The 12,662-nt window shown below is 36.7% G+C and overlaps 1 protein-coding gene across 1 annotated transcript in view; it reads left to right on the plus strand.

The window, feature by feature from the left end:
• Positions 1 to 607: 607 nt before the first annotated feature.
• Positions 608 to 12,662, plus strand: part of LOC136033035 (glypican-5-like) — a 141,403-nt gene continuing 129,348 nt past the window's right edge. Inside the window, exon 1 of the mRNA XM_065713600.1 lies at positions 608 to 827. Coding sequence (XP_065569672.1) covers positions 686 to 827 — 142 coding nt within the window. The 5' untranslated portion in view covers positions 608 to 685. The remainder of the gene's footprint in view (positions 828 to 12,662) is intronic.

The raw sequence follows: 12,662 nt of genomic DNA on the forward strand, positions 1-12,662 counted from the left end.
ATGTTTTATGTAGTTAAAAACATATACATATATATATATATATATATATATATATATATATATATATATATATATATATATATATATATATATCCATTCACAAGTGGGACAGCGAAGCGCCACCCCAACAGCTAGTTAAGCATAAGATCTATTTTGCAACCGTTTCAGTTTTATAACACACATATTTTTAAAGGTCATCAAAGGTCAGGGCTCCCTAGAGGGACAAGGAGTGGAGCTAGGTACTTCAAAATACCTTCCCGGGACATACTTTAGTCTGTAGATTCACCGCTGAAAGTTTCATTTTCCTAACCTAAACCCTTTCTAAGATAGCAAGAAGTCAATTAACTAGAATTTTACCCACTTTTGCACTGTGTCGTAATTGCAGATTTGGGGATCTCTATTTTGTATTCTTTTCTTTTATCCTTCTTCTCTGTATTTCCTATTAAAATGGTCAAAGCAGAAAGATAGACAATTGTTCCGAGTTGATACTACCTCTTTCATGGACACATTCCAGTTCTCATTTTCACATTCCAGAGGTGTTCTTTGTCTCAGCGGAGTAGTTTTGGCTCCGCCCATCTTCACTTTTTAGAAGTTCTTCAACAGTGAACTGATTGCGTATCAGTCACTGACTAAATTTTTCTGTATTAGTAATTGTTTAGTTTTCTTGTATTAATAAGTTGAAGTGATGAAAACAAGGTTATTGATTGTTATTGCTGTGGTATCTGCGGCACAAACATATCCAAGGGAGAGTTCTTGTAAAAATTTAAAGGATTTATTCTTGTCCAAAGGAATTATTGTAACAGATTTACCAGAACATCCAAATGAGGGTGAGTTTTATTTTTTATTCCGTATTAGAATATCTTAGGCTTATTTGCTTACACTATAATATTGATCGCCATCAAAAATTTGACGCAACCTTACGGAAATGTAGGGCGGGAGGTAATTTTCTGGTTTTCATTGGAATTGTAATAAAAAAAAGGATTCAAAAATCAGTTTTCAATTCTACGTTATGTGGTATTCTTCCTATCTTAGAAAATAATTGAGTTATGTGAATGATAGCTAGCCTACTTCAAAAAATGGATCCAAAGACAAAACTAGGTTGCCTCTGGGAAGCAGGCCAGGAAATGCGCCCAGGCCTAGGGGCGCACAATTACGAGGGGCGCAAAAAAAAAACACCGATAATTTTTTTTTCATGACGAAAACTGGACTGATGGGATTTATCATGAAAACACTTTGCTGTTGTGCTGGCTATCCTCTGAAAAGTGATATTAAAACAAAACAGGAATTCCGTAGCCACTTATAAACTGTCAGATGTCTCCCAAAAATGACAGCTGAGAGCTTGGTACCACTTTTCTCTTGTATTATTTTTGGCTCATCACTTATTAGCTGCCTTCTGTTCAGGACTTCCAGTATCCCCAAATTTTCGAGTCCCCCTTAAATTGTTGTTTCTCCCCCCCCCCCCCCCCAAAAAGGCTTGGGCCTAGGGGTACCAAAACGCTTTGGCCTAGGGCCTTAAGTCTGGCCCTGCTGCGAGTGTATTCCCTTTGCTAGGGCCTATTATGTTTAGCCTACTGTTTACTTATTTCTAGGGTTAAGAAGATTGCAAACATACCTATCTGAATTTTGACCAAAAAAGTGTAACTAAATTTTGAGTTTTCAATTTTTTTTCATTGTCTTTAGTTTTTGAAAGTGCTATTCCTATTATGGTAAATATATATATAGCTAGGAATAAAGTGAATATACCATTTGATGCCTTTCATCCTCTTTTTTTTTAAATCCAACAACCTCTTCTGGGACTAATTCCATTTTAATAGTAATCAAAATTGTGCAAATGCGTATCTAAAACTGTAACATGAGATAAAATTGCCGTTTATAGCTGATTCAAGAACAATACCTATTATTTCCATTACTCTTAATAGTAAAATGGTATTCTGTAGACAAATTTGGAGGAATTTTAAAAAGAGCCTGATACCTCTCAAGAAAGGTATCACAGTAAACAAAAAGCCCACCATTAGAATTTTCAACATTGAATTTACCAATTAACAAACTTTGAAATTACCAGAGTTTTCAGCATTGGAATTGGTCGATGTTGATATTACCTGAACAATTGTTTTGGGTCATGAAACTATTATTAATAGACGCATTTTGACTTTTTGAACAACTTTCTCTCTTGCAAAACTACCGCAAACTCACCGTTATGGAGTTATTATAAATTTGCAAATTAGGGGGGGGGGGAGCCCAGCATATATTAAATACAGCAATGGTTTGTTTCCGTATTTAATATATGCTATGCATTACCCCCACCCCCCTAATGTACAAATATATAGCCCAAATTTGCTTGTAAAGTATTACAGATTCGCGATTTCAAATATCCGATCAACGGAAACGGAAATGATTGCAATTCTATATGTGTAAATACAAGAATATTTGGGCCGGAATAACTCCATAACGGTGAGTTTGCGGTAGTTTTGCAAGAGAGAAAAGATGTTCAAAAAGTCAAAGTGCATCTATTAACAATAGTTTCATGACCCAGAACAACTGTTCAGGTAATACCAACATTGACCTTGGAATTACCAATGTTGAAAACTCTAAACAAGAAATTACAGCCCCCGCCTTGAACAATAAGGAAAATCACATTTTTGCGTGGGTAACCAGGGCCAGATTTAAAACTTTGACGCTTCTAGGCCCAAGCGTTTTTGCCTCTTCGTTTTTGTGAGACTTTCGGAGGACTAAGCCAAAATTTCAGGGATAATGAAAGCATTGAACAGAACGCAAATGGTGAGCCAAAAGTAATCAAAGAGAGAAGTGCTATCTGAACTCTCAGCTTTCATTCTTGAGAGACATCCGACAATTTATAAGTGGTCACAGAATTCCTGAGTTGTTTTAAAATATCTTTTCTGTGATCAGGCAGCGCGGTGGCGCAGTGCACCTGGTAATGATGAATCATATCATTCCAGTTTCTGTTAAGAAAAAAAAAATAATCAACCGTTGATGATTTACTGCGCCCCTTGGCCTAGACCATTAGCCTAACCATTAAATATATGAGTTTCATCAAGTTTAGTCTTACCCATCAAAGGTTACAAGCCCGAGAAATTTGCCTCATTTTAGTAAACAGGGGGAAACACCCCTTAAAATTCATATAATCTTAACGAAAATTAGATTCAGCGTATCAGAGACCCTACAGTTTAAGTTTCAAGCTCCCATCTACAAAAATGTGGAATTTTGTGTTTTTTGCCACAAGACAGATCATGGATGTGTGTTTATTTTTTTTTTCCCCAGGGGTGATCGTATCGACCCAGTGGTCCTAGAATGTCGCGAGAGGGATTATTCTAACGGAAATTAAAAGCTCTAGCGCCTTTTTAAGTGACCAAAGACTTGGAGGGCACCTAGGCCCCCTCCCACGCTCATGTTTTCCCAAAGTCACCAGATAAAAATTCTGAGATAACCATTTTGTTCGGCATAGTCAAAAAACCTAATAACTATGTCTTTGGGGACGACTTACTCCCCCATAGTCCCCGTGGGAGCGGCTGCAAGTTACAAACTTTGACCTGTGTTTACATATAGTAATGGTCATTGGGAAGTGTACAGACGCTGTGAGGGGATTCTTTTTGGTTGGAAGGAGAGGGCTTGAGGGGAGGGGTTTATGCGGGGGAACTTTCCATGGGGGAAGAGAATTTCCATGAAGCAAAGTTTTTTCAACTGAAAGTAAAGAGCAGGATTAAAACTTAAACAAATAGAAATTATTACGCATATGTGGGGTTCACTTCCTCCTAATAACTCGCTCTTTACGCTAAACTAATTTTATTAATTTCAGACACGGCCTTTGTGACTCTGGAGTCATTCTTAAGGAATGGGGCAAAATTTAAGCTTTAGTGTAAAGAGCGAGGTATTGAAGAGGGGGCGAACCCTTTCATATACGTTATGAAAACATACGAATATAGATGTTCGCTACTTAAGTTACGTATATTTTTACTAAAAAAACATTCGTAAAAAATACAAGTTCTAGTTGCCTTTTTAAGTAACCATAAAATTGGAGGATAACTAGGCATACTCCCCTCCTCCTTTTTTTCAAAATCATCCGATCAAAACTATGAGAAAGCCATCTAGCCAAAAAATAAATTAATTTGCAAATTTGGTTTTAATTATTCATGTGCGGAGAGCCAAAATCAAAACATGCACTAATTCAAAAACGTTCAGAAATTAAATAAAAAAAAACAATTGTTTTTAACTGAAAGTAGGGAGCGACATTAAAACTTAAAACGAACAGAAATTACACCAAATATGAAAGGGTCTGTTCCCTCCTCGACGCCTCGCTCTTTCCGCTAAAGTTTTTTACTGTTTTAAAAAGCAGGGTTGAGAGAAAGAGTCAAGCTTTAGCGTAAAGAGTGGGGCGTTGAGGAGAGAACAGCCCATTTCATATACGGATCAATTTCTGTTCGTTTTAAGTTTTAATATCGTTCCTTACTTTCAGTAAAAAAAAACTTGTTTATTTATTTAATTTTCTCAAGATTCTATGACTTTTAAAGTGGGTTTCCCCCTATTTTCTAAAATAAGGCAAATTTTCTCAGGCTCTAAACTTTTGATGGGTAAGACTTAACTTGATAAACTTGTATATTTAAAATCAACATTAGAATGATTCTTTTGATGTACTTATTGGTATCAAAATTTCATTTTTTAGAGTTTCGGTTACTATTGAGCCGGGTCGCTTCGTTCTACAGTTCGTTACCACGAACTGTTTGATCCTTCACAAAAAGCTGTTGTAATTTGTATTTATCAACCTGATGTGCTAATATAATTTGTGTTAAGTCATAATTAGATGTTTATTTTTAGTGTGAAAACAATAGTGTGTTGAACTTTTTTTTAAAGGCATTTTAGTATGACGTTTTCGACAGTTGTGGCAGAAGATTTCCATCAGACTCCTATTGGACAGGTAATTTGATTTCTAATGGAAAGGTAAACTAACTATTCCTTTAGGGGGTTGCAACATTGTGCTATCAATACCGTACCCAGTTCTTATGCATTTTCTTGATTTTTGTGTGCGTTTTTTTTTGACAAAATCACAATTTTCTAGATTCTGCACTTCTTTTATTTTTATTTTTAATCAATATAAGCTTGTTTTTTTTGTGTTCATGTAGCATTTTTCAAGTCCCCCTTAAAACGTCCGTACATTTCATAATAACCGTTACTATAAGGAAACAATGGTCAAAGTTTGTAACTTGCAGCCCCTCCTCCGGGAACTGTGGGAGATTAAGTCGTCCCCAAGGACACATGTATTAGGTTTTCAGCTAAGCTGAACGGAATGGCTATCTCAAAATTTTAAACTGGTGACTTTGGGGGGAAATGTGCGTGGGGGGGTTTAGTGTTATGTTTAGCGAACGTTTTTGTTAGTATTAAACATACATACATTACGAATTTACTTACGTAACGAGCTTCTATATTTGTGTATTTTTATTACGTATATGAAGGGGTTTGCCCCCTCGTCAATACCTCACTCTTTACACTAAAGCTTGAGTTTCATCCCAAATCTTTAACAATGACCCTGAATCAGAAAGGCCATAGAATACCCCCCTCGTCAATACCTCACTCTTTACACTAAAGTTTGAATTTTATCCCAGATCTTTAACAATTACCCTGAATCACAAAGGTCATAGAATAGATAGTTGAAATATACTTTAGCGTATATACTTTAGCGTAAAGAGCAAGGTTTTGTGGAGGAGACAAACCCCCTTTATATACGTAATTCTTATGTTCTTTATAATTTTTAATGTCACTCATTACTTCCAGATGAAAAAAGATATATTTTCTCATTGTTTTTTTTTAAATAGTGCTAGAAAATCCTGCGCCCCCTCCATGGAAATTCTCTTCCCTTATGATGAATACCTCCATGAAAAGATCCTCCCACGTACCCGCCTTCTCCCGACCGAACCCTCCCAATACGAAAAAGTCCCCCTTAAAACGTCTGTACATTTCATAATAACCATTACTATATGGAAACAATGGTCAAAGTTTCTACCTTGCAGCCCCTCCTCCGGGGACTGTGGGAGATTAAGTCGTCCCCAAGGACACAGGTATTAGGTTTTCAGCTAAATATATAACAAATCCTGGCCTGTGAGTAGCAATGATATGTTTTTTTTCTTTTATTTTTCTTTGCTGCTAGCAGGGCACTGAAACGCCATACAGAGTTGTTTAATGATTCATTTAAAAGCTAATGTTTGTATTTATTTAGTTTTTAACTTTGCTTCATTGACTAAAAACCAAAAACAAGGTAATAAGTTACCTTTTGAAGCCCCATTTAGGGCTCAAAATGAAATTTGCCCCGGAAACGATTAACGAATATGGAAAGGGCATAAAAAGACACCGTGGAATGTATTCAATTTCTTAATAGCTACATTATGCAAATATCTATATATTTACCCTTGTTATTTCAGTTAAGTTTAAACCTTAGTCTATATAGGTTTTTCTCCTAAATTTAAGAAACAAATATGCAAATCTTTAAAACCTTATGAATCAGAATTTAACAAAGATGTGAAGATAAAAACATTTTCCCATGCTTTATTTAACCATAAGATTTATTTTGCAAGTTTATATGGCGTATTATTTAGGACTATGACCCTATTGAAAGGGGACTGATGGGAGGGCTATCGTTTGGGGGTAGATGCCCCCAATAATTGGGAAAAATTATTTTATAGCCCATAACCCTTTATTATTCGGATATGGACCACTTTCGCCACCCCCCCTCCATAAAACGGCGGATATTCGCCCCTGATTGCTGGTGAACAATAGTAACGGAAAATACCATTACATACTTGGTAATAATTTCGGTTTGGAAGTTTGAATGGTACTACTCTTCTGTTACCGGTACGATAGTATTTCCTTTAGAACAGCCCTAAGACAGGACTGATGTCCTAATATTTGTTTTTTGCATTGACGCCTATGACACTAATCTAGATGCCCTAATGCCCAGAGCTTGATTTACCGATACGTCCACTTGGCCCGGGCTTAGGGGGGCGCAAAAATTATCTCTTGAATGATTATTTTTTTCTTAACGAAAACTGGACTGTTGTGATTTATCGTTGAAGTGCCGACTGCACTCCGCACCTGTGCTGCTTATTCACCGAAAAGGAATTTTAAGACAACGCAGGAAGTCCGTGGCCACATAAACTTTCAGATGTCTCCTAAGAACGGCAGCTGAGAGTCCGGTATCACTTCTCTCTTTGATTACTTTTGGCTCACCAGTTGTGTTGTGTTCAGTGATTTCACTATCTCCGTGTTTTTGTGGGATTTTCCTGAAAATCGCCCAAAAACGGAGGGGCAAAAACGGTTTGCCTAGAATCGTCAATAGCTTTAAATTCGGCCCTGTTCATGCCCCATCTTCTACGGCACATTTTTAGGATTGGAAAGAATGGACTAGTATTCGCACACGAGTTTAATAGAAGATGGCTATCCGGCGTAGAAAGTAGCCTTTTTTTCCAAGCTAGCCTCATACTTCTTCACTTCCTAATTGTCGCCAAACATCCGGGATAAATTTACTAAATAAGCAACAAAAAAATATGAAATATACTCTTGTCTGGGGGTTCATATTCTTGTCTTAGGTTCATTTGGCATTATGAATTGTATGTTCATAAAGAATAAGTATAAAAAAGTATTGCAAGTATACAAAGTCATCAAAATTTTTCAGTTAGTTTAGGGTTATATCAGCCCCATTGGAGGGAGGAGGATTGGGCAATTGAAGTGACAAATGTGCTCAGACTGTTCAGAGCGCATTGCTAGTGTTGTCACTATCCCAATAGAAATTGATATTCAAACAACCAAAGAAATGCCTACGCTACTTGAAGCCTCTGCCACAATGGAGTGTAGCTAATTATCTAATTTCAGACCCATTAGTATTAGTCTGATAGGCTTTTGCTTGCTAGTTGGCCTGATGAAAGAAACATATTTTCACTATATTTTGATCATTTCTTTACCACAGGCAGAGTTATCCTTATGATCAACAAAATCCCAAGAGTTTGTTGTAAAAATCTCAAGTAAGATCAATTTCCACAATATCAAATATTTAGTAAAGTAGTGTATACAACCTTAATATACTTTTTTATGGTAATAGCCTAGGTAATATATTTACTTTCCCCAAGATCTAAGCTCAGGACAGAAACGTTATCGTGAAAAATCGCCAGGAGTCCTAAATCTATATTCGCCCTTGCGAAGAAAATTCATGAACAGTTTCTGAACATCCAGAATAGATAAAGAAGCTCTTTGATTGGCTTGCCTTAATAAAGTTTAAATGAATTAATTTTTTCTGCTTGATATAACTTACTTTTGAATGTAACTAAATTTTACATAAATAGATCGATGTTTGCTAATTCTCATTGTGAATGGGACTAAAGAGAAAAATCGCCAAAAAATAAGCGTAAGCTGTACAGAAGTTGTTTGTTTTTTAAGGCCGTATCTGGGGTAAGGGGGTCTGAGCCCCCCTCCCGAAATATTTGTTCGAGTCGTATAAAATGACAAAATGAATATAAACAAATTTCTGATGTGTTTTTATGTTTTTTGTCCCCCCTCCCAAAGAGAGAAAATTCTAGATACGTTTTTGTTGTATCTGTTTTATTATGATGTATTATATGTAAGCATACCTGTTTCCAGAGGGTAGGGTAGTGGTGCCAATTCAAGAAATTTTATTGGAAAGTGGCAAATTTCTGTTAATCATGCAATTATAAATCACTTTTCTATTTTCTATTAATTTCCATTAATAGAAAATGTCTTTTGTTAATCATGCAATTATGTTGGCTTCTAATTTAATTGGATGTGGTCTTTCCTCGTCAGTCCGTATGAATTTTGAAAAAAGAGCCTATAACCCCTCAATCATGGCTTGACGTTTAATTTGATAGAGAAAATCGACGTTTTCGATTTTCTATTTGAAGGAAAATCGAAATTTTAAGCAACAAAATGGATCGTGCTTCTAATTTTGTGCTTTCCTATGAATATTTGCTAAAATTTTACTTACTACCAGATTATTTATTTGCTGGGTATTGAAAAAAAAATATTTTTGAGTAACTGTTTCTCTTGGGGATGCTGTATAGCTATCGCGAAGTATCACTTCTCAGTGTTTTCTGCGACATAAACTAGAAGTTGGTTTCAAGCCCGTTGCTAAACTTTTTGAAAAAATTGATGACTAATGATGTGAAAAATTTAATTAGTATTAAAGACAGCCATTGCTTATATTGATCGAGAGATGATTTTGTTAGCTTAGAAGCTACTAAATGACGATTATTGAAAAGATTAGGAGGAGAAATGGGTCCTTGACTTTCTCTTGTTAGGACAGGAATGAGTTTCCTACGTGGGATTGGGGGCATATTTTTTTATTCGGAAGTAGTTTTTGGCAAACAAAAAGTAGATACATGTTTCAGAGGGAATCAATTCCGACGGATTCAGTTCTCGCTTGGCCGGTTTGAGGAGTATAAGTGAGCGGATAAGAGCATCAAAAGTGCGTCTGATATCAAGACTAGTGAGAACTAGACATTCCCCTTAGGATTCAGTATCGATTAAAGTATTGGCTACAACCGTGAGCACATCTGCATATTTGCTTTCTTTTTCGAGAACAAAAGTGGATTTTCCCTTCTTGGGAACTGGGATAGTGGCAACAAGTAGAGGGTACAATGTGCTATGTAAAAAATAATCTGTACTATTTTGTATAATTGACCACTGATGTGATTAATACTATTGGATGATTAAAAAACTCAGTTTTATCGACAATTTGCTTAGTAGCAACAAATGCATTTCGTTTCTCTTTGCTTCGACGAAGTTTGTTAACTTTAACGTAAGTACTGGGAAAGGAAATATATATAAAGGTTTGATTGGTTAGACGGTTCCAGCCATTCTGCAGCACAGAGTTTATAATGAGGCTTTCCAGCTTTCACGAGAGCCAAGTCACTTTGGATACTAGCCTAACATACACAATCTCTCCTACGGTCGGGACTTCACATGGGCTCAGTGTAACAAACTTAAGTATGGGGGCATTTTGCTTCACATGTGTGAGAAGCTTGCACAGGTGAAGAATATTGTCCTCGTCTTTTGTGCACGTTACCAAGCAGCTTGAAATGATTTGCATGCTCAGGACCTATGCCCCATGTATTTAATTCTATCTTCATTGATACTGTCTTTAATATATTACGCTGATGATGCTTTGAATCGTTTCCGCACTCTTCAAAGAATAAATGATATCATAATGATATGAATGTTTCACACTTCATCAGGAGTATCAGAAGCTCAGCCTTTTTGTCAATTCAAATAAGCCTGCATCTTGTTTATATAGGCCTTCCCATTGGCCTCTCGATACGTCAGACAGATTCGTAGGTCATCTCATGCTTCACATATAGGCTTCTTATGCACTGATTGTTGCAGAAAATTTCAGAATCAACCGCCTACTATTATCAGTCTTTTCAATGTCGTAGCCCTTCCTTACACGTTATATATTATAATACAATTGTTATGTATCATATTTTATATATTATATATATATAATATACCTTGTACCAGCGTAGTGGAACAAGCCGAGTCTCCGTGTTCGAGAGTTCTCGGGTTCAATCCCGCGCGGTGCAAGGAATGCAGCTGCAACAAGTAGAGTTTCTAATTTTAGCCGTCCTGGCCGAGTGGGTTGGTGCGCTGGATTCGGGATCCCTTGTCTGAGAGGACACGGGTTCGAATCCCAGTGTGTCCAATTCTTCAGTTTGGAACGGGGGTCAGTTGCGTGACTCTGTAAGCTTAGCCAGAGTCGACCCAGCTCTAAATGGGTACCTGGAGAAATCTGGGGAAGGTAAACAGGAAGGGTGTGCGAAAGCACAGGATGGCTGGCGCCAAACCCCCCCCCCCCCCCCCATTGCACTTCCTGGCTGAAGCGCCAAGTAACGGAGATCAGCACCGCCGGTACGGACTGTAAAGTCTAATGCCGTATCCTTTACCTTTTTTTTATATTTTAAGAAGGCCTGTTCCTTTCGGTTTGCCAAACTTTTGTTTGGCAAACTGATTTTTTTTTTCACTGATATTTTTTTATTCTTTGACCCTGATTTATCCGATTTTCAAATTAATTGTCAAATATATTAATTGTCAAATAACATAAATTTTCATAGAAACATCTTACACTAAATAAAATAATAATGAAAACAAATTGTACATCTTGCAATTTTTTAGAGAGGGTATGGCGGTAGAAGTGATTCCACCCTCTGGTGTAGAATCCTGCGTGGTGTGTAGTTTACTTTTGGTTACTTTGACCTGGAAACTAATGTGGAATAGGAAAATTAGCCTACAACTTGATTTAATTTTTTAACTCCTAATTGAAGGTGATTGCAGAGAGCGTTAAATCTCTTCCTATTCATAGTTTCGTGAGTCCCACTAGATAGTCGTTATGTGAACGAATTGTAATAGCGTTTATGTAATATGTAATAAACGCTATGTAATAGCGTTTGCGAAATCAAATTTTAGAGTTTTGGGAGTTTGAGATCCAAGAGTAAATTTTGAAATTTAGGCTAAGAAAAATAAGCAGATTAATTGCAGAATAATTAAGGATTTAATTTGCGGAATAATTTAATTTGGGATGATTAAGAGTGATGCAAGTTGCTGATGTTTTAAAGTGGCTGGGATTTCTCGCTTTTGTAGTGTCTATTAGTTGGGTCTTGAGAACATTTTTTGGGGGATATTTCGTGGGAGGTTCCTGCTGGTTTCATTGGAGGAGTTTTAAATAGAGAGAAAAATATACTTAATATTTGGTTGAGTCATACATATGTAGCGCGTTAGGCAATAGCTAACGACGTTTTCGGAGATGATCATTAATTTTGAAGCATTGTTATGTATAAGAGAAGATTATTATAAGAAAAGTAAAAACACACTTCTAAGCTGAAAACGAGCTTGGCGGGCCTTTAAACCCACGATTTTATCGAAAATCACTACATTTTGAATACTGTTCCTATAGTCTTCTATGAACGCAGCATCCAGGATTCTTTCCGAAATAAAACTTTGAAAAATATCAAAATGTGTTCTTATGTATTTTTATTATGGTTTTATGAGTCGAACAAACGTTTCGGAGAGGGGGGTCAAACCCTAATCCTTTCCCTGAATACGGCCTTATTTCTACGATTTCTATCTGAATAGTCTATTTTTTGACGTCCGGGTGCCCACTTTCAACCATTTGGTGCACATTTTGAAATGCCACGTGTGTTGTTCGGTTCTCCCATGCTTGGCATGTGCCACATTGATTGCATGATTTCTGAAGGTAGGAGCCCCGTGTTTCGCCTCTTTGGAAGGTTTATCCAATTTCACTTTTCCCTTTCCAAGATAAAATCCTATATGCGTGCTTTATATGTTGTTTTATTCCGTTCGGCCGTTATCTCTGCTTATTTGTTAAGGCATCTCTCATTGAGAGGATGAAACTCATTACGAAAAGAATTGCTCGTGTCTTCACGATACTTCAGTCATCTTGTATTAAATGTTTCCAACTTATATTTCTTTGATTGATTCTCCAAGATCGATAAGCTGTGCCCCACACTAACCAAATGTTTCTCCCCTTAGGCTGTTAGTATTCGATCAAGAGATAGTCACGTCCACTTTTAAGCTAATTTTGTCAATATGAATTATACCTTGTTTTGGCAGAGTAGTCGGATTAATCAACTGATTTG

Source organism: Artemia franciscana, chromosome 1, assembly GCF_032884065.1.
Source record: "Artemia franciscana chromosome 1, ASM3288406v1, whole genome shotgun sequence".
NCBI classification, from domain to species: domain Eukaryota; kingdom Metazoa; phylum Arthropoda; class Branchiopoda; order Anostraca; family Artemiidae; genus Artemia; species Artemia franciscana.